Below are 25,065 nucleotides of genomic sequence, written 5' to 3' on the forward strand. Positions count from 1 at the left end.
ACATGGCGGGTGCGGGGGCCAGGGGTGCAAGTGCTGGGTGCGGTCCAGGTGTGGACAGGCGCAGACGGGCTTGCCGCGTGCCAGCGGGGCGACCGCTCATCGGCCGGCATGTATGGGGAGGTGGGAGTGAGGAGCAGCTGGGAGGCGGGAGGTGGGGGCAGCGAATGGGCAGTCAGGGGGGCGGAGCCACAAGGGACACAGCGGCGGGGCGGTGAGGGGCAACGAAGGAAACAGAAGGCAAAGGGCACAAAAATTGAGGGGTAAATGAGTGGCACAGAGGGCAGAAAGGTCACAAATGGGCCAAAGGTCACCAGAAATGGGGGAAACTAGTGGCACAAAAGGCAGAAAGGTCACAGAAATGCAGGGCAGCTAAGCATTAGAAGGCAAAAATGGGCAGAGAGACAAGGGGGCAGTGAGGGGAGCAAAAGGGAAACCGGACAGAGAGACACGGGGGCAGAGAGGGCAACAGAGGGAGAGAATGGGCACAGACCACGTACTGGCAGCAGGGGAGAAGACAACAGCAGTCACAGACACAACAATGAAAATGCAGTCACTACAACGGGAGCAATGAAAGAAAATACAGGCAATACAATGGAGGATGAGCAAACCTACGGCCTACCACTGGCCACCAGGGAAGAGGCGCAGGTGGTAGCCTGTGGGTGGAGGAGGGCCTCGAATGTTCTCTGCAGCGGCAGCTGTGGCAGGGACACACAGGCGGTGCTGTGTGGAGGGGGAGCGACCTACCTGGAAGGGTCAAGGGTCGTTCTCCTCACCGTGCAGCGGCCAGCCTATATGGGGAAGTGGGAGGGGGAGCAGGCGGGAGGTAGGGGCAGCGAATGGGCAGTCAGGGGGGCGGGCCGCAGGGGATGCAGCAGCGAGGGGCAATGAAGGAAATAGAGGGCAAAAGGGCACAACAATTGAGGGGGAAATGAGTGGCACAGAAGGCAGAAAGCTCACTAAAAGTGCAAAATTTCACAAATATACAGGGGGGAAATGAGTGGCACGGAGGCACAAAGGTCCCAAGAAAGGGCAGAAAGGTCACAAAAAACGGGGGAGAAACGAGTGGAATAGAGGCACAAAGGTCACAAAGGGCAGAAAAGGTCACAAAAAACGGGGGGGAAACGAGTGGCACAGAGGCTGAAAGGTCCCAAGAAAGGGCAGAAAGGTCACAGGAAACGAGAGGCACAGAGGCAGAAAGGTCACAGGAAAGGGCAGAAAGGTCAGAAAAAAATGGGGGGAAACGAGTGGCACAGAGGGCAAAAAGGTCCCAAGAAAGGGCAGAAAGGTGTTAAAAAACGGGGGGAAACGAGTGGCACAGAGGCACAAAGTTCACAGGAAAGGGCAGAAATGTCACAAGAAAACGCGGGGAAACTAGTGGCACAGAGGGCAGAAAGGTCCCAAGAAAGGGCAGAAAGGTCACAAAAAACAGGGGAAAACGAGTTTCACAGAGGCACAAAGGTCACGAGAAAGGGCAGAAAGGTCAGATGAAAACAGGGGGAACGAGTGGCAAAGAGGGCAGAAAGGTTCCAAGAAAGGCATAAAGGTCACAAAAAACGGGGGGAAACGAGTGGCACAGAAGGCAAAAGGTCACAAGAAAAGGGCAGAAAGGTCACAAAAAATGGGGGGAAACGAGTGGCACAGAAGGCAGAAATGCCACAGAAATGCTGGGGCAGCTAAGCAACAGAAGGCAAAAACAGGCAGAGAGACACGGGGCCACGAGGGGAGCAGCAGGGAAAACCGGGCAGAGAGACTCGGGGGCAGCAAGGGGAGCAGAAGGGAAACCGGGCAGAGAGAAAGGGGGCGGCGAGGGGAACAGAGGGAGTGAACTGGCACAGACCACATACAGGCAGTGGGGGAGACAGACAGACAACAGCAGTCACAGACGCAACAATGAAAATGCTGTCACTACAACGGGAGCAATGAAAGAAGATACAGACAATACAATGGAGGATGAGCAAACCTACGGCCTACCACTGGCCACCAGGGATGAGGCGCAGGTGGTAGCCTGTGGGTGGAGGAGGGCCTCGAACTTCCTCAGCAGCGGCAGCTGGGCAGGGAGACACAGGCGGTGATGTGCGGAGGGGGAGCGACCTACCTGGAAGGGTCAAGGGTCGCTCCTGACTTCTGCTGGAAGAATATGACTTGTATAAGAAAACAAGGAGTCAAAGACTCCAGAATTCTGCTAGAACTGCTGTCCAAGGGTAACGTGGTTGGCCTCCATTTTATTTGCTTCAGGGACATAAATAGAACTAGGGCTCTTGACTCCGAGGGCCCAGCTGACTAAGGACTATTAGACCTTGCGGGGGACCTGGCTAGAGACAGCCCTAGTGCTCAGCAGCTTGTCCTGAGGACCAGGACTGGCCAGATAAAGCTGTTCCAGTATTTGGAGATTAAGTCTGAAGGTACTGACTGGGACAACCCTCTTGGTGTATCCAACCTTTACTCCATTCCTGTCATAGGGCTCCATTTGCCGCAGACTGTTTTTCCCCCATACGTTTTCTAGGTGTTTTTTGACATAAACCATTAGAAATTTATAATTCTGGTTCCTCTCAATCTGTTTTGATGATTTTCTGTCTTTTTTACTCCTTGCATTTGTCTATTTTTAAGTTGATTTTATCATTTTGTGTTGTGCTATTTACTACAGCCACCGGGGGCCCCAGGAACTACACCTCCCAGGTGCCACAGCGGCGGAATCACGTCCCTGACGCCACCTCTGCGCCCGAAGGCGCCACAAAAGAGAGGAGCGCCGAGCGCTCTGTGGGACGCTGTTAACTTTACTTACCTGCCGTGAGGGGAACGGCTGCTTCTTCCCGTCGGTCCACCAGCACGAGGGCAACGCCGTGAGGGGAACGGCCGGTGCGCCCATGCTGCAACCCTGACTACAGCCACCGGGGGCCCCAGGAACTACACCTCCCAGGTGCCCCAGCGGCGGAATCACGTCCCTGACGCCACCTCTGCGCCCGGAGGTGCCACAAAAGAGAGGAGCGCCGAGCGCTCTGTGGGACGTTGTTAACTTTACTTACCTGCCGTGAGGGGAACGGCTGCTTCTTCCCGTCGCTCCACCAGCGCGAGGGCAACGCCGTGAGTGGAACGGCCAGTGCGCCCACGCTGCAACCCTGACTACAGCCACCGGGGGCCCCAGGAACTACACCTCCCAGGTGCCCCAGCGGCGGAATCACGTCCCTGACGCCACCTCTGCGCCCGGAGGCGCCACAAAAGAGAGGAACGCCTCTCGCCCCGCGAGTAGCGCGCGGGAGCGCCCGGGGCTAAGCCCGGGCAAAGGGCGGGCCCTCTGTGGCCCTCAGAGGCCTAAAGAGACTGGACTGGGCCAGGGACTTTACACTATTTTAATCGGACCTTCATTGTGCTGCGAGCACGTGAGACTTTATTTCATATATTTCTGATATTTCTTATGAGTGAGTAGTGGTTATTAGTGTGTAAGCTGTGTGCCAATACTGTTTAAAATGTCAAAATCCAAAACGGATAAAGTTGCAGTGGGTTCCGCTTCCTTGGATAACTATTTGGTTAAGAAAGTTAACCAGATAAATAATGAAAGACGTGCCTCTTTAGGGAGGGGGACTGTCATAGTGGACCTACCAGAATTATCTCCCACTAGCATGACCCTAGACGCTGAGGCAAACACGAGTGGTGCTACTATAGTAGAAGCACCATTGTCCAATACAGTGAATGTTGAGGTGCACTCAGTTCAACACGCCCTGTTAAGTGAAGACACTGGTGTGCCAATTGAGGCACAGCCTGAAAGTAGGCCGATGAGAACCTGTAGGACAGCCCTCCAAAAGGAGGGGGGGAAGCACAATAATACTAAAGCTAAAAAAAAGGATGGTAAGGTACCACATAGCCCTGCCATAACCCCTTTTGTATTTACAGGAAATAATGGCAATGGTTCTAAACTGAACTCTGATCAGTTTGCTTCTCTCATTAAAAATTTAGAAGCGACACGAACAGCGAAGATAGAGGAGCTAATTAAACCATTATCCATTAAGATTGAAACTCTGGTAACGGAAGTGGCGAGGCTGGGTGGTTTGTTATCTACACATCAGATTGCACCAATTAATGGTAGCGTACAATCCGGTGGTAAAGGGAAGGAAGTTGGGAAAGCTAATGATCAGCTGAACAAGGGGAAGGGGATTATTGTTGCAACTGCTGCCACTGGGACTGAAACATCTAATCCATCGGCTGCCCTTGCGGCAACTGTTCCGCGGACACAACCTAATTTAGCCCCTCAAAGTAGCAGAGCCCTTAGATCCCCCAGGTATAATCGGTACCTAAATTTACCACCGGATTGTGCTCCGTTTGTGGCAGTACTCACCAATGTCCCACCTTGTGGTACCCATCCTGCCTCTCCTTATGATGAATCCCACGCCTCATTGAAAAACAAGGTAGTGGCGTGGCTTAACAAAAACTGTGGCTTTCCGACTTCATACTCAGAACAGATAATGGCAGTAAGGCGTGTAAATTGGGTGGGTCCCTCCAAAAAGATAGGCACTGGGGATTGCATAGTTATAAACTTTAAACATCCCCAGCATGTGGCAACTGTCCTTCTGAGAGCTTCCTCATTAGTTCATAATGAGAATAGTGTATGCGTGCGCCCATTGGGATATTTCTACTCACATTTGTACAAACCCACACCCCAACAAAGTCTAATCAGGCGGGTGTTTGAACCACATACACCACATACACCAGACAAGGCCTTGCAATTTATATACAACATCACAAACCCCCGTGGTGTTGGTGGTTTGAACGAAACCTATAATAGGACTAATAGTGCTGGTCGCTATCAACATGGGTCTAACGTTAACACACAAAACAGGTACGAAGTGTTATCCGGTCTTGAAATGTGTGATTGACGGGAGGCACCTGTGGTTCAGGGCACTGTGGCTACAGGTGAATCTGTAAACATAGAAAACCGTCAGGTTATAGCGTCTGGATACCATGTTGTCTCTTGGAACATTGCAGGACTAGCTGCTAAAATGTCTGATGAAAACTGGGTGACCTATATAAAACAATTTATGATCATCTGCCTACAAGAAACATGGGTGGTGGGGTGTGATCTTTTTCTGGAAGGGTACAAGGCCTTCTAAGTGCCAGCATTACCATCAATAAGGGGCAGGCCTAAGGGGGGACTTGTAATCTTTGTGTCTATTTTAATATCATGTGAAGTTCGAAGAATTGAATCACAGCATACAGGTGTGATGGGTTTAGTTTTATCCGGAGGTAACTGCCGGTTTGGCATGGTGAATTTCTATAATGCTAACCATGATAGTGTAGGCATGAATCAAATTTTCATATTAAATTCTTTTGTTTCAAGTTTTCTAAAAGATCTGGGCCATAACCTCATGATTATGGGGGATTTTAATGTGCACCTGTGTGGAGATCCGCTGAAGAAATGCTTATCAGAATTGTATTGTGAACGCATGGGTGGTCTCCATATGGAACATACCAAGGAGGGGGAATTATGTAATGATCTGCTGAATAATTTTGATCTTTCGCTGGCCATGACACTCAGGGACCCGCTACAATGTTTTGATATCCCCACTTTCAAAGGGCATGGCAAGGGTACTTTTATAGATCACATACTTGTCTCCCTGACGATGCAAACTTTCTTAGTCATTCCATATTGTCTCAAGCGAATTCAGTGACCATAATCCTCTAACAATCTGTCTAAAAGGTTCCTGGGTAAAAAAGGGTAATAAGAATAACAGCCTAGGTAGGCTAGGAACAACAGATGGGAGGAGGCGGCTTAAATGGTCAATGGTCTCTGCGGACATTCTCTATAAAAACATTGCTGAAAGGTGTGCGGAGGATATCAAAGACTGTACTATTGAGGGGGGTGACCCTAGGCAGGTCCTACCTGCTTATCAAAACGTATCGGAGAAGGTGTCAGAATTATTATCTGTCCCCAATAAGAACCAGGCGAAAGTAGGCCCGAGGTGGTTCAGCCACGACTGCACTAAAGCTGCACGCAAACTTAGGTTTGCATTGTCAGCTTCCCCGAGGAATCGGGAGGATGTAAAATTGTGCAGAAAGGAATATAAGGTTATCATTGCTTCTCGTAAGGAGTTTTTAAGAAGAGAGGCCTGGGATGAAATACTTGACCCCTCCACCCTGAATTGCAGTACCAAGTTCTGGGCACTGGTCAAAAAACCTTTTCTGGTAGATGATCCAGGTGATGGTCTTGACTGCTGCATATCCAGGGAGGAGTGGGAATGTCATTTCAAAAACCTGTATTTTACAGTAGATCCTGCAACCATTGATGCTGCCTCCTCTGACAGGGGAGGCACTATTACATTTGATAAAAGGGAGGTTCTGGATGCCATAAGAGGGTCTTACAGCAAATAAAGCCCCTGGACCAGACGGAATCCCACCGGATCTCTATAAATCAGATCCAGACTTTTGGGCACCCATTCTGGTAGCTGTGTTTAATGCTGCCGCCATAGTGGGCTGTCCAACGTCTTGGTGATTGTCAACTATTGTCCCTGTTTTTAAGAAGGGAGATGGGGGAAGTGCTCTCTGTTATCGCCCAATATCACTAATAGATTCTATGGTTAAGATTATGGGGAGAATCTTACTGCAGCGCTTAACAAGTTGGTCCACCGATAACAATATTATGTCAAATTCCCAATACGGCTTCTGTGAAGGCCGTTCTACTATAACACAGTGCCTTAACCTGTCTCTCATTTTGAATAAATATACTGTTGTACAGAAGGGAGCAGTACACCTTGCCTTCATGGATCTGTCATCGGCCTTCGACTGTGTTAACAGGGGAAGGCTGTGGCAGACCATGAAGGAGAAAGGTGTTGACAGGGGGATTGTGGATTTCTTACTGGATTTGCATGGTGACACCAGTGCCAATGTGAGGTTCTCATCCAATGGGGAAACCACAGGGAACTTTAGTATTAATAAGGGAGTACATCAGGGCTGTATTCTGGCCCCATTTCTTTTTAATTTTTTTATTAATGACTTAGATGCCGTACTTCAGGAGGTAAAATCAGATTGTCCTAGAGTCGGCAGGAGGGGTATTCCTTTGCTTTTATACGCAGATGATGCGGTTTTAATTTCAAGAACAGAAAAGGGTCTCCAGGCACTACTGAATGCTTTTAATAAATTCATGACGGATAGGGACCTTAAGGTCAATAATTCTAAATCCTATATAATGAATGTTGGCCGTCAATCTAAAAAGAAGTTCATTTTTAAATTAGAAGATGTCCTGATCCCCATCACCCATACATTTTCATAGCTCGGTGTTTTATTTGACACAAAGCTAAGCTGGGCCCCACATGTGGCAAGAAAGAAGGGGGAAATGACTAGAGTAAACGCCTCCATTTTTAACTTTGCCACTAAATTGGGGAAAAAGCCAAATGCTGCCATGATGAAACTATACAACGCCAAATCTATAGCTACCGCAGTTTATGGCAGTGAGATATGGGGCCATGCCAGTGCCGATCAGCTACAGATAACTGAAAACAATTTCTTAAAGCGACTGCTTTGTGTCCCAGCTAGTACATCGAATTTAGCGGTACATGAGGAGTTGGGAAACCAGTATTTATCCGACATCGTGGGATTAAGACCACTGACATGTTGGGTAAAACTATGACTAAATCATGATATTCCGTTAACCCACCAGATAGTTAAAGATCTTGTTTCGCATGATAATGCAATGTGTGTACCCTGGCTCAAATACTTGAAGTCTCAATTTCTGAAGCTTGGACGCTTGCACTTGTTTGAAAACCCGAGTGAGATAGTAAAGGGTGATGTGGCAGCAATTAAGAGGGATTTTATATGGATAAAAGGGCCCAAAGAGAACAAGTTGAGCTCCGGAAACCTAATGTTAGGAAATATGTCATGTTAAGAACGTGTGACACTATGGAACTATACATAACATGCTCCTTTTCTTCCCATGAAAAATTTCTGTTGACACGGTTCAGGTTTAACATCTTTCATCACCTTTTAATCAGACCAAAGTTGGACATTTTTAAGAAAATTGTAGCTCCCTGTGGCTGCGACGGGAAGTCTCCACAGGATATGCTGCATTTTATATTTTTATGTAGATTTTATGAATACCCCCGTAGACGCTATCTTGTCACCCTTTTAAAGAAATTAAATTTTAATCAAATAAGACCTGCACTCATGTATTTACAGCTTTTGCACAGCGACAGTGTCCTCCAGGTGATAGAATTTTTAAAAGTAACTTTGAGAATAAGAAAGTGTTTAGATGAGTGATTATGTATCCCTGAAGGTTGATGCACTAATGCACCTTGGTACTACCTGCACTTTAACTGTGATCTTGATTTTGCCTACTTACTCATTTAAGAAAAATGTTATGATTTATGAAATATGTATTATCTGTCTAGATGTAACGGTGATTTTAATTATGCAATGTCTATTTATTTTTGTGCTTTTATGGATTGAAATATATCCGAAATAAAGTCATATTGAATTGAATTGAGTATTGTTGATATGTTTAATGTGTAAAATCATGAAAGGCCCGTAATCTAATTTTTAATGCTGCCCCCCCTATGTTCTGGTAGAAGCAGAGGATGGAGATCTTGACTTTGATGGTGTGTATCACGACATTGAGAATGGAATACCACAAGGTGTTGTAAGGTAAGCGTGCATTCATTCTTCACAAAATTTATAAAGATGCATACACAAAATGTCGCTTACGTTGTGCTAGATATCCTGTTTACCCGACACGCAGTCTTTTCTATCCTTAACCATCCTTGTACCTGACTTTGCAGTAAATATGTACTCTACATTCTGTGGTGTCTCCATTATTGCTTCAAGTATAATACACAAAGGGCAATCCTGAGTGTTGGGTGTCTGCTTATGTTCCTGGTTGTGTGAAGTTCTTGTTGTTGACTTCCATGCGCCGCCACTTTGAACGAACCACTAGAGTGGAGTTTAAAGTCCTGGTGGCAGCTCCCAGAAAACAAAGGACAAAACTCTATAAATTAAATAAACAAAATATTACTACGACAGGCATTAGGAATCGTAATTTATTCCTCAATGAATGAGAAGGAAGAACTTACTAGAATAGAGAGCTGAGCCGGCCATCTTCTGACATGAAGAGAAGACAAGATGGGGTAACTGTGTAAGCGCAGGTACAGCAGCATACATCGAAAGGAAGGAGAGGGCGAAGCTATGCATGTCTGAGTCAGTCTACTTCGCAGTACTCCATAGAAGAAGGAAACACTCTTTTGTAGTGTTTACCTACTGAGTTTGTGCATATTGCTGCAGTGCCTGTGCCCACACAGGGTGGAGCAAAGGAAAGAAAAGGAGTTTGCATACAATGCAAGTTACTGTACCCCACTAATTTGAGTGGTTCGAGCCTCATACTATCTCCAGGAGTGTTTTGCAGCTCCATTATTGAAGCTGCTCTCACGCAGAGTTAGGAACAATGGGCATCAATATTTGCTTACATTATTAAATTGCATTTTATTACTGGTCAAGAGCATGTCCATCCTTGACAGTGGTGCACAGGCAGCTTCCAATGATGGAAGGTAGGATTGAAGGGCAGTGGCCAAGTGTTGCACTTATCCTGATTGGACTATGTGTCTCGTTGCTGTGGTGTGGCCTTGCTATAGCTGGTGTCCTCTGCCCATACACTGTCCCATCATCGCTCAATGGCAATGCTCAGCCTAATGGCAATGCTCAGCCTGGCTCCCATAAACACTGCCCAACTTCCCTACACGCCCACTAACTATATTTGTACACTAAATGGAAACCCTGCTTGATTATCATTTTTGCTTCTCACAATTCTTATTACTTTCTCCAAACCAAGTTTAAATAAAATAAAAAATAGTTGTTCGATTTTATTAAATAGGTGTACCTGGTGGTCGGTTTTAGGACAACTCTAAGAGATACTGGAATCAGAAGACCCACAGAACCGTCCTATTCCTAGTGAAACCATACATGTTCCTACCAACATTTTACTGAAAGCAGACAAGACCTTCTCGGCAATGGTTGCTTTCTATTGTACTGTTGATTAAATAGATCTGTTCCTTTGAATGTTTGGCCACCAGAACTGTACACTGGGCTGCACTACAAAGTGTTGCCTCCTTCTCCAAAAATTATATTTTATCTGTCTGGTTGGATTACAGACCCTAAAAGTCCCTCTGTATAGGGGGCCTCCATTCTTTCATTTGTGTTGGTGAAGACGTCCCCGCCTGGAATTATAGGATGGGTAATGTTGCTTTAATGAGGGCAAAGTTATAGAAGTGGATATGTCCACCATCCTGGACTAGGATAGTCCTACCTCAGAGGGTGAGTATGTAGTGGTCTTATGATTCTAACTTTCCTCTCAGGATGGCTTCCTTCACCCCTTGTTCGAGAAGTAGTGGGATTTTGTTGTCTTAACGTTCTCCTAATGTCCTATGCTTTTGTAAGTTAATAATTGAATTATGCACGAATTAAAGCATTTGGATAAGCTTTTTTCCTGTGCTCATTCTCTGACTTACATTTGTACAGCATGTTTCCTTGATTGCTATCGGTGCATGATCTTTTAAAACAGGCATATATATATAAAGTACATTAAAAACGTGCTTACAGGAAGGAGGTCTAGTAGGACACTAATAAACTATAAGGTAATAAGTACAACTTGATACTCAGCAATACATTTAAGAAAATGTGGCTTACCTCATTCTCTGCGGTGTCTAGGGGGAACTGATAACTGTGTCGGACTGTAGGGAGATGAATTTTGAGAAGAATGACAAGCATTCACCAGGAATTTAGAAGACCATGGCATAGTAGGTGGTAAACTGGGTTATTGGACCATCCCTTACCATTCAGGACTTGAATATAATCTGTTCTTTCTTGTACAGTGTGAAAATGCTTCCTATTTAGGGATCATATACAACTGGGATACAATTTAAAATACTGGTTGTCCAGAGGAACTGCAGAACAGAACATAGACTCAAAAGTCAGGCACAGAAATACATAGTATGCGTGTAATCTGCTCAATCTGATTGTGTACCACAATTAAATGGAACATTTAAATTTGAATATAATGAAAATCATGAAAGGGGCATTACTTTTGGTTAATAGTATGGGCCGTTCAAGGATGACAGTAAATTGGGTTATCAGATTCCAAAATAATTAAGGGAAGGGTTTGAGGTCATATAATTCAAGCACCTCAACAGCTGACCAGAACATCTCAAATCATCTCCAAAGAGGGAACACCTAGCAAGCAAGCACATACTATTTATCACGATTTCAATAGTGGTAATGTGGTCTTTTGTGACTGACCAGTGCTCCTCCAGTTGGCAATGGAGAGCTAAGGTTGCCTCAGAAGCCTTATGATGTAACACCAGTCATATTAAGGTAAGTTATTCCTGTCCACCATAGATGCCACTGCTCAGTTATCATGTAAGATGGAGGCGAAGCATTCAAGTCGTTTGGGTGTAATATAATCTGTTTAAGAAATGAGGGGGCAACATCTTCACCCTTGCCTCCATCTAATATCAAGCCTTCAGCCAGCGGCATGTCTTTTTGTATACATTGTGTAATATTATAGTTGTGACACTGCTCTCTGTGAGAAGTACTAGACAATTTGGGCATATTAATGAAGATTTATGGTTTGTAATGATCCCTTTTGGACAGCTGAATCTAATTTGAGGCTTTGATGGGGACTGTACATAACTGCAAAGCACACTTATTTATAATTTCAATATCAAAATTCTAAAGCTGATGAGCTTTTAAAAATAACTCTTCAGAATGAAAGCAAAGAATAAACGTTGCTAGACAATAAAAAGTACAGCACTTTCAAAAACATTTTTAACAGCAAGCGATAAGCACAGCAAATTGAGTTTCCATTGATAAGCGAATGTCAGAAATCAGGAGTATAATTTGAAATTTCAAAAGGCAGGCAGTGTGCTGTGTGTGTGCTGTTTAGGGCATTTGTCATAGTAAACTTGAGAAGGAAGAGGTGGCAGGAAGGAGATGCTTCCAGTATCAATGATCTGGTGCTCCTATAAACCGCCCTATCACCCAACACTGCTCGAATGACAGCCATTGATTGCTTCTTGCACCTGGCTGAGCTTTCCTGCATCCTTCCCTCCTCTAATTTTTGTTTCGTACCACAATTCTACTTTTAGGCCCAAGACATAGAAGACGACAAATTAGATGCCTATGCCTTGATCACTATTTGCTGGTTACATGCTGCTTTATCCTCCTTCATTGCTGCTGCCAATCATTGTTGCAACTTTTGGGTTGCTTCTTCTCTTTTAATGGGCTCTGAATGCACTGCCGAGCTCAGCTCAGGAGGGCTTTTCTTGAGAAATCTGGAAAACGTGGTCATTCTGCCATTATGCTGGTGAATTTGTTTACTTCAGTCCCTGACGATATAAAGATGAACTGTATGGGTGCTTCATCTTTACTATTCAAGGACTTCCAAACGTTATAACATGCTCAACAGCAATGCACACTTACTTCAAGATCTAGGTGGGCGGCCTGGTCGATACCACCGTTTATGGTGATAGAGGTGCTGCCATCTTCAACCTTTTTGGCGGTTGCCTCACACTGCACTTTAATCTTTGTTTTTTTCATATAGTTATAGGTGCAGAACATTGTTTGCAATTAACAAAGAGAAGTTGCCAATAATTAAAATTTTAGAGTTAACATATATACTGGTCAACAATTTCTGTTCTAGAAGTATGCAATCTGTGCTCAAAACGGTTGTCGTTGATGCCACCATCACAAATGAGTATTTGCTTTGAACTGGCTGTTTTTTCTTTGTTTATGGTCACAGGTATATGCACTTATTTATTCTTCTTTTTGAAGACATTAGATACCTCAGTTAGCCAATATAATATAATTAAATAGCACCTGTGTCCAAGAAATTTTAATTTTGAGGTCTCAACAAATGGATGTGCAAAACTCAATGAAGTAAATCCTAAAATCAAAGCTCCGATGTGGTTCTTGAATTTTGTGATCAAGTCATGCCTACATTTAACTAAACTGCCTATTGCCACGCCCACATCTGCTGCACCTGTTCAACTTTGCCCACCATGTTACTACATTCTGTGGCTTCAACTACCTATTTTGTAGATCTACTGTCTTTTCGTGTAATACAACCTTTGTTTCTAGCAGCAAGGGAGATGATAAACAAAAATCACGACTGCCAAAATTTCTCTTAAGTAAAGAAGGAAAAGAAAAGAGGAGAAGCTGGGACTTGATTGAAAGGTAATTTATGAATGTTATGGCTTGTGTAATTTTTTATTTACTTTTGAATTTGTGAAGTTTAACTACTAAAAACGGTGTATCGTTTTAAGTACAACGTGTGAGAATGGCACATCATATTTTTCATTACATGCAAGAGAAACCACAATATCTATTTCAACCCTATTTCTTCGCCATTATATTTTTACAAAGATTTTTTTTCGTTACTGAAGGTTCTAATGACCTGGTTTCTACTTGAAGGTTACGTACAGATTTCTTTGTTGTTGAGGGTCACATATTTCTTGCATATAGGCATAGAACGAAAATTGTCACGTTGAAATTAATCTGCTTCTTAATGGTATACTATAGCCACAAGCCTTAGGCTTTTAGAGTGCACAAAAGGAGTAATTTATAGCTGTAACTATATCCGCCACATATGCAATCCTTCCTCCATATAAATAAAGTAAAGTAATCCAGGTTAATTTAAAGTGCAGGCTTTGCAACTGCCCACTATTGAATTCAATTAAAATGTAGAATTAAGTAACATAGCCCTCTTAAACATACGTGTTATGGTCAAAGTGTACATGTACAGAGTCTCATTAAACGTAGGGCTCAAGTCTACACGTATATGAGCGTGGAAAGAATTAGGAGAGAACGAGTTGATCCTAAGAAAGTACATGGGTGAGTGAATAATATCTACTATTGCGCATCCTTTAAAACCATAAAATACTGAAAATTAGAATGTCTTAAAATAATTTCTTGATTTTATTTCAGTGGCGTTACTAAATGTGCGTTTTAAAGGTTGTGAAAAATGGGGGCGGGGAACAGATTAAAAAAGAAAACATTCAGAAACTGTAACTATTAAAATTTCTTAAAAGTAGTCTGGAAATATCTTGTCACTTAGAGAAAAATCATGCATGTATCTCGGGGCAGGCTGTCGCTTCACTTAATGCTCCGTTTCCATTCTCTGTATTTTTCTTTTAATTTCAAAACCTCACAAGTGGTGTAGAGCTGACCATGGGCTCCAAATCCCAGCCCTCTGCCACAAACTTTGTGATCCTGTGCTAGTCAGTGTATCTTTGTATGCCATGGTTTCCTTGTCTGACAAGATCAGAAGTGTGTAGCAGGGGTTCTGTTTCAGATCATGGCTAGTGAGGTATAAATCCCACCCCATAATATGAGCCAGGGGGAGCCGGTTGTTTCCAGACAGCAGTAGGGCGAAATGGTGTCTGCACAATTTAAAAAATAAAATTATCTTGTAATCAGTAGGTTTACAGACCAGTCAGGAGATATAATTGAGTATTACAATAAAATGAATAAATGGCAACAAGGAGCACAGTTACTGTCAAAACAGAGCAACGTGATTTGGTTATGAACTTTCAAATTTGTTTTACACTCGCTATTTGTTCTTTGTTATCGAAATATGTCAATTTCACGGAGAGAAATCCTTAAGTCAACATAAGGTCTCAAGGTCGTAATGAAAGAAAGGTCAGCTTTGGGCCTGAAGGACATTAACCACTTGGCTGCTAAGGGGTGTGCGAGGGGTTCCATTGACTTTCCATTGAAATCAATGGAAAGTCCATGACGAGTTACCCTTGTCATTAGCGCTGAAGGGGTTAAGCTTCAAGACTAAGGCACGCCACATGCCGAGGAACATTCCGTACCTTCTCGATATCCCTATTCTCCAGTCTTCAAGTCAGATGCACTGAAGCACATAAATAAAAGCAGAATAGATGTGGATCTAACACTGTTGCATGTGCATGCTTCCATATCCATTCTCTTGGCGGGTGTGCTACTGTGGACTGCTACCACATAAAGAGCTTATAACTTCCCATGGACAACCGTACCAAGCATTGAATGCACCCCGCCCTGTCTCCTTCTACAGGCTCACCTGTACAACTTGAGAGATGTTTTTTTAATTGGTTGATACGTCCATTAAAAAGATTTTCAGTTGAGGGAGGTGATTTGGCACAAGGGTGTGGGCAGGAAGACTGAACATGGATAAGCAGCCGCATCTAGGCATACCCCGGTGATGCCACTCTTTTAGTCTAGTGTTTTATGTCTAAAATTGTCCAGAAAAGCCTTTGAATCATTGTTTTTTTTCCGCGTAATGAGTAGGGCACACCTTAGTTTATTTTTTGGAGTTTTATATAGTGTGAACTCGACCTGAAGGTATCGGAGCACTTTATTGTGCCCCGGTTGCGTTACAGATGGACATGAACACAATTTCGTGGGTGTGCTGAAAACCACACATCACTCCCAGATACGATAGTCCCAACACATCATAGGGTTTCTCATTATTTGTGTTTGATCTTCTTTGCAACATAATTATATATCTTAGTATTTTTCCAGTTCATATTGTATGTCATATTCTAAGTAAATTGACCATTCACAATTAATTGAAACTTGAAGGTATGATGATAAATAGGATTGATTTTCAGAACATTCTAATTTGTGAAGTAAAAAAAATCAGTCTGTATTTTCCAATTAAGATAAAATGATGTAAGGTTTGGCCACTAGTCTGAATGTGTTTGAGAACTGGAGTTGGTACCTTAAAACAAGGGCAGCCTTCAACAACAGTGTTTGGGGTAGGTCCACCGATGGTTTGCGGTGAACGCATGACACTACATTTCTGATTGTCTTCCCATAACGGGAGTCGAAGATACAAGACAGCTACCCGAGTAGGGCTGACTGACCCTATTTACAGGTACTACTTAGACAACCACGAATAGTGTGGATCACACTGTTAGATTTGGTCCTGAAGAATTGCCGTCCACCTTGACACAAGGGCAAGAAACATTTTGATCACCATATAATATGCAATGCAGTGTGACATTGAGGCAGGGGTGCGCTACATTGTCCTTTTTAATCAGGATAGGAGCAAGATTCATTAAAATGGTTTTGAGTGGACTCCTAATTCCTGTTGTAATTTTCACATAGTCTAGTGACCCACTTCACACACATCTACACTTCTTTTTTTAGGCCCCTCACACCCATTGCACCAATACGGCATGAAATAAAATATCTGTCAAAGAGCCCCTCATAGGGTGCCCGTCAGGTATTGCAGCGCCAACCTGAAGGAGCACGTCCTATGATGAAGCATTATACCTTGCTGGCTAGGTGTTTGAGGGCACTTATTTCCAAAGTAGGAATCCCCCCCTCCTTTTCCTCTCTACGTTTTGTGTACATTGTTGGACAGTTTAATCAACCTAGGAACCCCCCCCCCCCTTCCCTTGTTAGGAACTGCATACTCCTCATGTTTTGATTGCAGCCTTCAACGATTAACATCCTCCACTAGATAATTATCATCGACCAGCCAACTGCTTTTCTCTTCTCAGCAGCTAAATTACAATATCTTCTTAAGAAGTATATGCAGTTATCTGTGCATCGCTGTTTATCCACATTATATTAACCCTATGTTTGTGTTTTATGTATGAAAGTGGCTATTATGAACAGGGCCAGCCCAGCCACCCCTTGGAACCAGGGGCATAAAAACACATCAAGAACAATGGCTCCATGTAGAACAATAAGATCACGAAAAGATAAATCAATCTGTTTCATCATTGACCATGACAATGTGAACATAATACCTGATTATTTTATTGCCTATTGTTTGTACACACTGTTCCACACTACTCAGTTGTATTTCATGATGTGATCACGTCAACACAGAGCACGTTTTAATTTTTATAGTACCAATACATTTTCTACCATCTATATTTTTAATGTGGGTCCAGCTTTCTTCTTTCTACAATGGTATTTATGATTAATTCTGTTTCGTTGATTGATTAATGTATCCTTAACTAATCCTATTGTTATACATGGAACTAATGTTCTTGCTGTTTTTTTTGTACGAAAGTGACTTAAAGACGTCATTGCCCGTTATGGAAAACACCATATGTACATCCTACCCCATAGTTGAACCAGATTTCCTGCACACCGCTCTCTTTCGCTACCACTTGGTGAGAGATGCACACGTTTGAACCATGTATTCCATATCAAGGTGTGTAAAGCCTTTTAAGGTTTTGTTGGTGCTTTGCATGTATCACAGGTAAAGTAAGGTGGGACCCAGTAAAGAACTTACTGATTAAGAAAAATAAGGGAATTTTGAAATGTAACTTATATAGAAGAAACATACACATTTTAGATGAAAAAAAACTTTCAAATATCTAACTGAAAATCCTAATTTCAATTATTTTTGTTTTTTATGTTTCACTGGATACAGTGCAGGTAAGTTTTAACAAGATAAATACATTCATGCATGCCGAAATGTTGAATATATTAACCTTACTTCAGTGCATTGTTAGACTCTGTGCTCATTTTTTTCACTAGAGGGCGTGTATGACGATGTCCAAACGCAGGACCTGAGGTACTGCAGTTCACGAGTGCCTAACCATAATCTATGAAATCATATTGGGAAAATCGGGAAAGTGGAAACAAAATTCTCAACTAGCGAATCTTGCTTTGCATTCTACCGCATGCTGCTTTTTAGAGCCTGATGATTTTAGAAAAAAATTGCTAGGATTATTTTTCTATTTAGAAATGTGTGTATATTGTGCTATGTGTATATAGTTTGGCTTTTGGTTTAAATACACTTCTCACTAAAGTCAGTGAGATTCTAAGATGTGAGTCCAAGATTTCCCAACAGCTGACAACATGTAAAAAGACTGGTATGATGAGTGGAGAGATGGAAACAGTGTTATAGCATCACACATGTTCAATTAGGTGGTGTAGCCAATGTTGTTTGTATGCTCGAGACCAGAGTGTATGGGGAAGATGGACACATGGAAACATTTTGTGAGTTCCTAATTATGACTTTTTGACTCAGAATTAGGAAGTTGTAAAGTCCGGTGTACCAATGTGCCTCATACACACTTAGCGATTCGCAATTGACTTCCCTTATCAATATTCACGAGACAGGTCACAATTTGTAACCCATTGGGAATGGCCTGTAATCACAGGGATAGTGGCCTGCATGGGGACCACCATGTATGTGATTGCTTTTTAAATAAAGCAAAAAAAACTTTTTAAAAATGCAGCCTGTTTTCCTTAAAGGAAAATTGGATGCGTTCAAAAAAGAAAAATGTATAGTTTCCTTTTAATTTTTTAAGAGCAGGCAGTGGTCCGTGAGACACAGCCTGCTCTTAACAAAATGTTGGCGCCCACATTCACAAAGTTGAAGGTGTCCCTAGAGGACTCCTTCCCGTTTGCAAATGAGTTACCACCTTCACGTAGTCAGTAAATTCTTAATGCTATGAGGCCGCATTCTGGTCTCAAAACATTTTTACAACCCCCTGAGACTCGCTGTTGGGAAGGGACGCCCTTGACATGCCCCATCCTGTTATTTTGCTTGTAAAATAGGCTTAGTACATGGCAAACGATTCTCTAGCGGATTCAAATGGTGAGATTCTCCATTTGCGACTGCTAAAACGTGCTGTATGTGTGGCCCGAAATGTTTTGCCACCGGAGGCTGAAAGCCACTATTCAGCATGCCGAGTGTGCTCTCAGCGTAATTTGTTGTATGTTAAGCAAACAGAAATAACACCAGTGCCATCTGTATTAGTGAATGTAACTATATATATATATATAATATATCATCCACAAAGAGATCCCTTTGACAGCGCGCTCTGGCAGTGGATGCTTGGAGTAGAAGCCGGATCCTGGCCTCGAAATTCAATTTTAGAAGCAAAATTGCACAGCACTCCGGAGTGAAAGTTCATTAACTTGATTTATTCAAAACGAACCCAACCAACGCGTTTCAGCCTCCTCTGCTTTGCTCACCGTGAGCAAAGCCGATGAGGCTGAAATGCGTTGGTTGGGTTTGTCTTGAATAAATCAAGTTAATGAACTTTCACTCCGGAGTGCTGTGCAATTTTGTTTCTAAAAAATATATATATATAAAACAGAAACAGATAGTGGCTGGGTAACTTTTGCGCAACAACAACTAATGTAGTATTCTCCTAATAAGATGGCTCAAGGGAACAGGGGAAAGCGGCCACCTGCGTCCCCAAAAAGACTCCTCTGAAGACAGAGAATTCAATGACAAAAGATAGATTGTCCCCGATCACATATATGCAAGTTCTTATATTGTCCCAAGAAAAAAGATAACCACAATCAAATTAATGTTCTTTCAAAGTTCGAGTCAAATTCCTTTAATTTCCATTTCTTTTCTCTTCATACATCAGAAAATTCTTCATAGTCTCCATCAAGTTCATACAGAATGTAGCCAATAGATCAAAAAGACCAATGCCAACACGTGTTTCGTCGGAGGGTACAATTACCCAAATGACTTCTTCAGGGCAAAAAATTCCAATCCGATTACGAATTCGTACGGGCCAATTCCAGAAGATAGTTATTCCTCAATTATTAATTAGAACTCAATCCATTTTCTATCTCAGAGTTCTTCTTGTGGGGTAATATATGATTTAGATCAAGGAGAGTGCTCCTCACGCCTCCGAATGCAAACGGAATCCTTTTTGACGGCGTGAGGAGCACTCTCCTTGATCTAAATCATATATTACCCCACAAGAAGAACTCTGAGATAGAAAATGGTTTGAGTTCTAATTAATAATTGAGGAATAACTATCTTCTGGAATTGGCCCGTACGAATTCGTAATCGGATTGGAATGTTTTGCCCTGAAGAAGTCATTTGGGTAATTGTACCCTCTGACGAAACACGTGTTGGCATTGGTCTTTTTGATCTATTGGCTACATTCTGTATGAACTTGATGGAGACTATGAAGAACTTTCTGATGTATGAAGAGAAAAGAAATGGAAATTAAAGGAATTTGACTCGATGAACTTTGAAAGAACATTAATTTGATTGTGGTTATCTTTTCTCTTGGGACAATATAAGAACTTGCATATGTGTGCTCGGGGACAATCTATCTTTTATATTTATATATATATATATATATATATATATATATATATATATATATATATATATATATATATATATATATATATATATATATATATATATATTTTCACTGAAAAAACCATAGGTTTCACACCAGTTATAGTTAGCTGGAAATTTTACTCGCATAAAACCATTGAAATTCCCACGTTCTAGTTAGTTGGACTCACTATAACTTGCGCGTGCAATGCACTGCTGATGACGTCACATATTACATCACTCATGACATGATCAGTGACATCACTCATGACATCACTGATGACACCATCCTGTGAATGTGTGTCTTTCTGAAAAATAAATGTGTTATATATGTATATGTAAAAGTTGATGGAAGAATAAATGTTTAAATAAGTGTTTACATGGATTATTTTTTTTAATTGATTGGTTAACTGGCTTATTAAGTGTATCTTAGTGAATACATATATTAGTGAGTAATGTTTAAATATATGTATTAGTGTTTCACTTTGTGTATAAGTGGCTGCATGGGTTGGTGAGTAGCTACATGTGTATGTATATGGGTTATTAGATGTTTTTCATAGTATCAGTATGAGTGTTTGTATGGTTTGGTGGGGGTATTACTTAGCACATAGATGCATGAATGACTGACTCTCTCTTTGTATGTGTTTTGAAGACCGCATATGTGCAGGACTGTATGGGTGGATGAGTGTGTATATGTGTGTGTTAGTGAGTGAATGACTGTCTCACTAGTGTCTTTATCAGTAACTACATATGTTTTAATCTAGTATATGTGAATATTGATGTATATAAGTGAGTATATGTGAGAGTAAGAGATTGTAAGAGTTCCTGTTTAAATAAGTATGTGTTTCTATAAGTGGTTGTTTAAGAGAGTAACTATGTGTAAGTTTCATTAGAAGTAAGGTGGTAGTGTGTGTATAGCTGTATATGCAAATAAATGGATGCTCAATAGTTTACTTGCATGTGTGAGTATGTGTGAGTAACTTTTGGAAGACTGTCGGTGTGTAACAGAATGTATAAGCGTATCACTACATATGATGAGTGAGTATATGTATGAGTGACTATATAGAACTGTTGGTGAATGAGTGCATGTGTATATAAATGGTGGAATTATTGAATTGGTTGTTGTAACTGGTATGGGTATCTTTATTTTTTTGAAAATTTTAGTTTCTATTTTTGAATATGTGTTTCAAGGGTTACATTACAGTGAAAGGAGGTCTGTCACTGTCACAAGGATGGTGTCATCAGTGATGTCATGAGTGATGTCACTGACCATGTCATGAGTGATGTAATATGTGACGTCATCAGCAGTGCATTGCACGCGCAAGTTATAGTGAGTCCAACTAACTATAACGTGGGAATTTCAATGGTTTTATGCGAGTAAAATTTCAACTGGTTTGAAACCTATGGTTTTTTCAGTGAATTTCCTAGGTTTTTTAAATGCGAATTCCTAACTATAACTGGTCTGAAACCTATAGTTTTTTCAGTGAATTTCATAGATTTTGTAAATGCTAATTCCTAACTATAAATAGGGCCTCAAACAATAGCAAATCTCTATAGGTATGAAATATAATATTTTTTATAATGAATTTTATATTGTATATTTATGTAATACTTTTTCTTTATGTATATTTTTCCCTTTTTTAAATTTTTTTGCCTTGGTGCGCTCCCGGTGCGCGTACCGGTGAGCGCACCGGTAAGCGCAGTGTTACGGCGCGCCCCGGTGCGCGTACCGGTGAGCGTCTTGTTAGCGATATTGCGCGAACGAAAACATCATCGTGACGTATCGCGTAGTCACGTCATGCGTCTTATGACGCACGGCGTAAGCGCACCCGGAAACGCCCGAGCGCATACGATCGCGCAACATAAGCACCCCCGGGCGCTCCCCGAGGCGCGTAGCGTAAGCGCGTAGCATAGGCGCATCGGGTCATGTGACCTGAAAATAACACTTTTCATTGGTTCAGAACAGTTTTGTTTTCCAAATGATGAAAGCCCCCACCTTTTTTCCTCATTCTCACTTTGTTCTTTGAGTGAGGAAGACCTGTTTCCATTCATTGAAAAATGGCTACAGTAGCAGCATCAGCTGGAGCATCTGCACCACCACCACAACACCACAGTGGTGGTGGTGGTGGTGGTGGTGGTGGTGGTGGTGGTACAGGTGGTACAGGTGGTACAGGTGGTACAGGTGGTGGTACAGGTGGTGGTACAGGTGGTGGTACAGGTGGTACAGGTGGTACAGGTGGTGGTACAGGTGGTGGTACAGGTGGTACAGGTGGTACAGGTGGTGGTACAGGTGGTACAGGTGGTGGTACAGGTGGTACAGGTGGTACAGGTGGTGGTACAGGTGGTACAGGTGGTGGTACAGGTGGTACAGGTGGTGGTACAGGTGGTTGTGGTACAGGTGGTACAGGTACAGGTGGTACAGGTGGTGGTGGTACAGGTGGTGGTGGTACAGGTGGTACAGGTGGTGGTGGTACAGGTGGTACAGGTGGTGGTGGTACAGGTGGTGGTGGTACAGGTGGTGGTGGTACAGGTGGTACAGGTACAGGTGGTACAGGTGGTGGTGGTACAGGTGGTACAGGTGGTGGTGGTACAGGTGGTGGTGGTACAGGTGGTACAGGTGGTGGTGGTACAGGTGGTACAGGTGGTGGTGGTACAGGTGGTACAGGTGGTACAGGTGGTGGTGGTACAGGTGGTACAGGTGGTGGTGGTACAGGTGGTACAGGTGGAGGTGGTACAGGTGGTACAGGTGGAGGTGGTACAGGTGGTGGTGGTACAGGTGGTACAGGTGGTGGTGGTACAGGTGGTACAGGTGGTGGTGGTACAGGTGGTGGTACAGGTGGTACAGGTGGTACAGGTGGTGGTGGTACAGGTGGTGGTACAGGTGGTACAGGTGGTGGTACAGGTGGTGGTACAGGTGGTACAGGTGGTGGTACAGGTGGTGGTACAGGTGGTACAGGTGGTGGTGGTGGTACAGGTGGTACAGGTACAGGCACAGGTACAGGTACAGGTACAGGTACAGGTACAGGTACATTGTGTGGGAGCTGTTTAAATTCCCAAGATGCCAAAAGTGACTTGCCTGATCTGTGGCTCTGAACTTTCCAGGGGGAACCCTACAAACAAGTATTCTTTTGGTAGTTATACCATGATTCGCCACATGCAACGCAGGCATCCCAACAACTATTCTGCATACTCTCTCCTTAACCTATTATATTCTTTAACACAATCTAGACCTGCACAAATCTGTGTCTCATCACACTCAACCAAGTACAATCCGGATAAAGTTCTGACTCGTGATAATGCCACATATGCCATACCCTCTTTAAACACAGAACTTCCAATGTTCACCAAAGCACTATCTACACTTAAACCTTGAGATTTATGAATTGTCACCGCATATGCCAAACAAACAGGAAACTGTTTTCGGCGAACATATAAGTCTTTTACAAGCAAAAATCTAGCAGAACATAGACTGATTTGTTGTACTTCCTCAATGCCATCAAATTTAATTTTTAAAAATTCAATTCCATCTCTATTTCTGTAATTCAGAAATTCAACAACATGACCCATTGATCCATTTACCAGACCTCTATCAACATTTAAATTCATTCTCAAAATGATACGACAATTTAAACACACATTCAGAGTCTTTTCAAAACCAGCAGTTTTAGATATACTCTTCTCTAATGAATCCAATTTTGATTTCAAATTTTCTGACAAAATAATTGTTGCTCCCATATGCTCTATTTTATCTATAGCTTCCAGTTTCACGATCTCTTGATTTTCTAACTTTAACATTTTGTTGTTGAAGATGGAACATTCTTGCAGAGTTGGCATCAAACATATCCCAGATTTGTTCTCAGTAATTTTCTTAAAAATATTCTCTGGAAGAATGTTTTCATTTGGATACAAATTTGAAATTAATCGTGCATGTAATGCTTCTTTCCCATGCTCACTTACTTTTCCGATTCTTACATCTTGTAGAATATTTTTATAATCTTCATCCTTTGCCTGTCGCATTTTTTGAAGTAGTTCTGCATATTTGAAATGTAACCATATATTAACATTTCCAATGCTTCCTAGGCACTTCCTGGTATCTTCATGCGTGAGCATTTTAAACACTGGTTGTCCTTTCACTGGAGTCAACTGCAGTAGATCTCCAAAAACAATAATGTGTTTCCCTCCAAATAACACATCATACTCTGTTCTAAGGATTTCTTGCATTCTCAAATGCACAAAAGCAAGCATTAGATTTGAGATAATGCTTACTTCATCAATGATAAGAAGTTTCATTTTCTTCAGGACTCTGGAAACTTCAGAACAAGCATCTCCAGTTAGCTTGTGGTATTGCAATTTATTATCATGCTCAACTGGTAGCATCAGTAAATGATGTAAAGTAATCCCTTTAATGTTATGTGCTGCCAGCCCAGTTGGAGCGGTAACAACACAAGACAGCGGTGATTCAGTCCTTTTCTGCAGATAAGTTGCAATTGCTTTAATCAGAAAACTTTTTCCAGGTCCCGCTTCTCCACTCACGTACAGTTGGACAGGCTTAAATGATGTACATGAGCACTCTTTTTTCTCATGACTGAATCCATGTTCAACCTGTTCTGTGACTTCGTCATATATCTGTTTCTGCTCAACGTTTAGTTGTTTCACCAAATCTTCTAAGTTAACTACATCCTCTTGAGCTTGTTCCATAGCTCTTTACACCTCATCCATGGCAGTGGCAGCTTCATTTTGGATAATTGGTCCACCTAGTGGATCCTGACTCAATGAAGTAGAACTCTGACTGTCTTGAGAACTGTCTCTAGCAATCTCTACAGCAATTGTGTCTTCTTGCTCTATTTCTTCGTTGCACATTTGCAGATAATTTGGAAAAACAGGACATTCTATGGTATCCTTGGTTGCATTAAAAGAATCTTCGTAACAAAGAAAATCTCCAAGTAGTTCCTCTTCTGTACGCCATGGCTTAAAGAGATGCAAAAGACCTA

The 25,065-nt window shown here is 42.4% G+C and overlaps 1 protein-coding gene across 5 annotated transcripts in view; it reads left to right on the forward strand.

Moving 5' to 3' along the window:
* The window catches only part of FYB2 (FYN binding protein 2), a 571,085-nt gene that overhangs the window by 475,388 nt on the left and 70,632 nt on the right, over window positions 1-25,065 (forward strand). For 2 of the 5 annotated variants that reach the window (XR_013603713.1, XR_013603717.1), the window contains 3 exons: window positions 8,550-8,625; window positions 13,108-13,200; window positions 17,509-17,545. Coding sequence is in view for 2 of the 5 variants with exons in the window: in XM_078670088.1 (XP_078526214.1) it covers window positions 8,550-8,625; window positions 13,105-13,200 (172 nt within the window). In the remaining 3 variants the exon portion in view is untranslated. Of the gene's footprint in view, window positions 1-8,549; window positions 8,626-13,104; window positions 13,201-17,508; window positions 17,546-25,065 lie in introns of all 5 variants that reach the window. The other 3 variants (XR_013603715.1, XM_078670088.1, XM_078670094.1) reach the window with 3 other exon arrangements.

The sequence above is a fragment of the Lissotriton helveticus genome, chromosome 1_2 (genome assembly GCF_964261635.1).
Source record: "Lissotriton helveticus chromosome 1_2, aLisHel1.1, whole genome shotgun sequence".
Classification (NCBI taxonomy): Eukaryota; Metazoa; Chordata; class Amphibia; order Caudata; family Salamandridae; genus Lissotriton; species Lissotriton helveticus.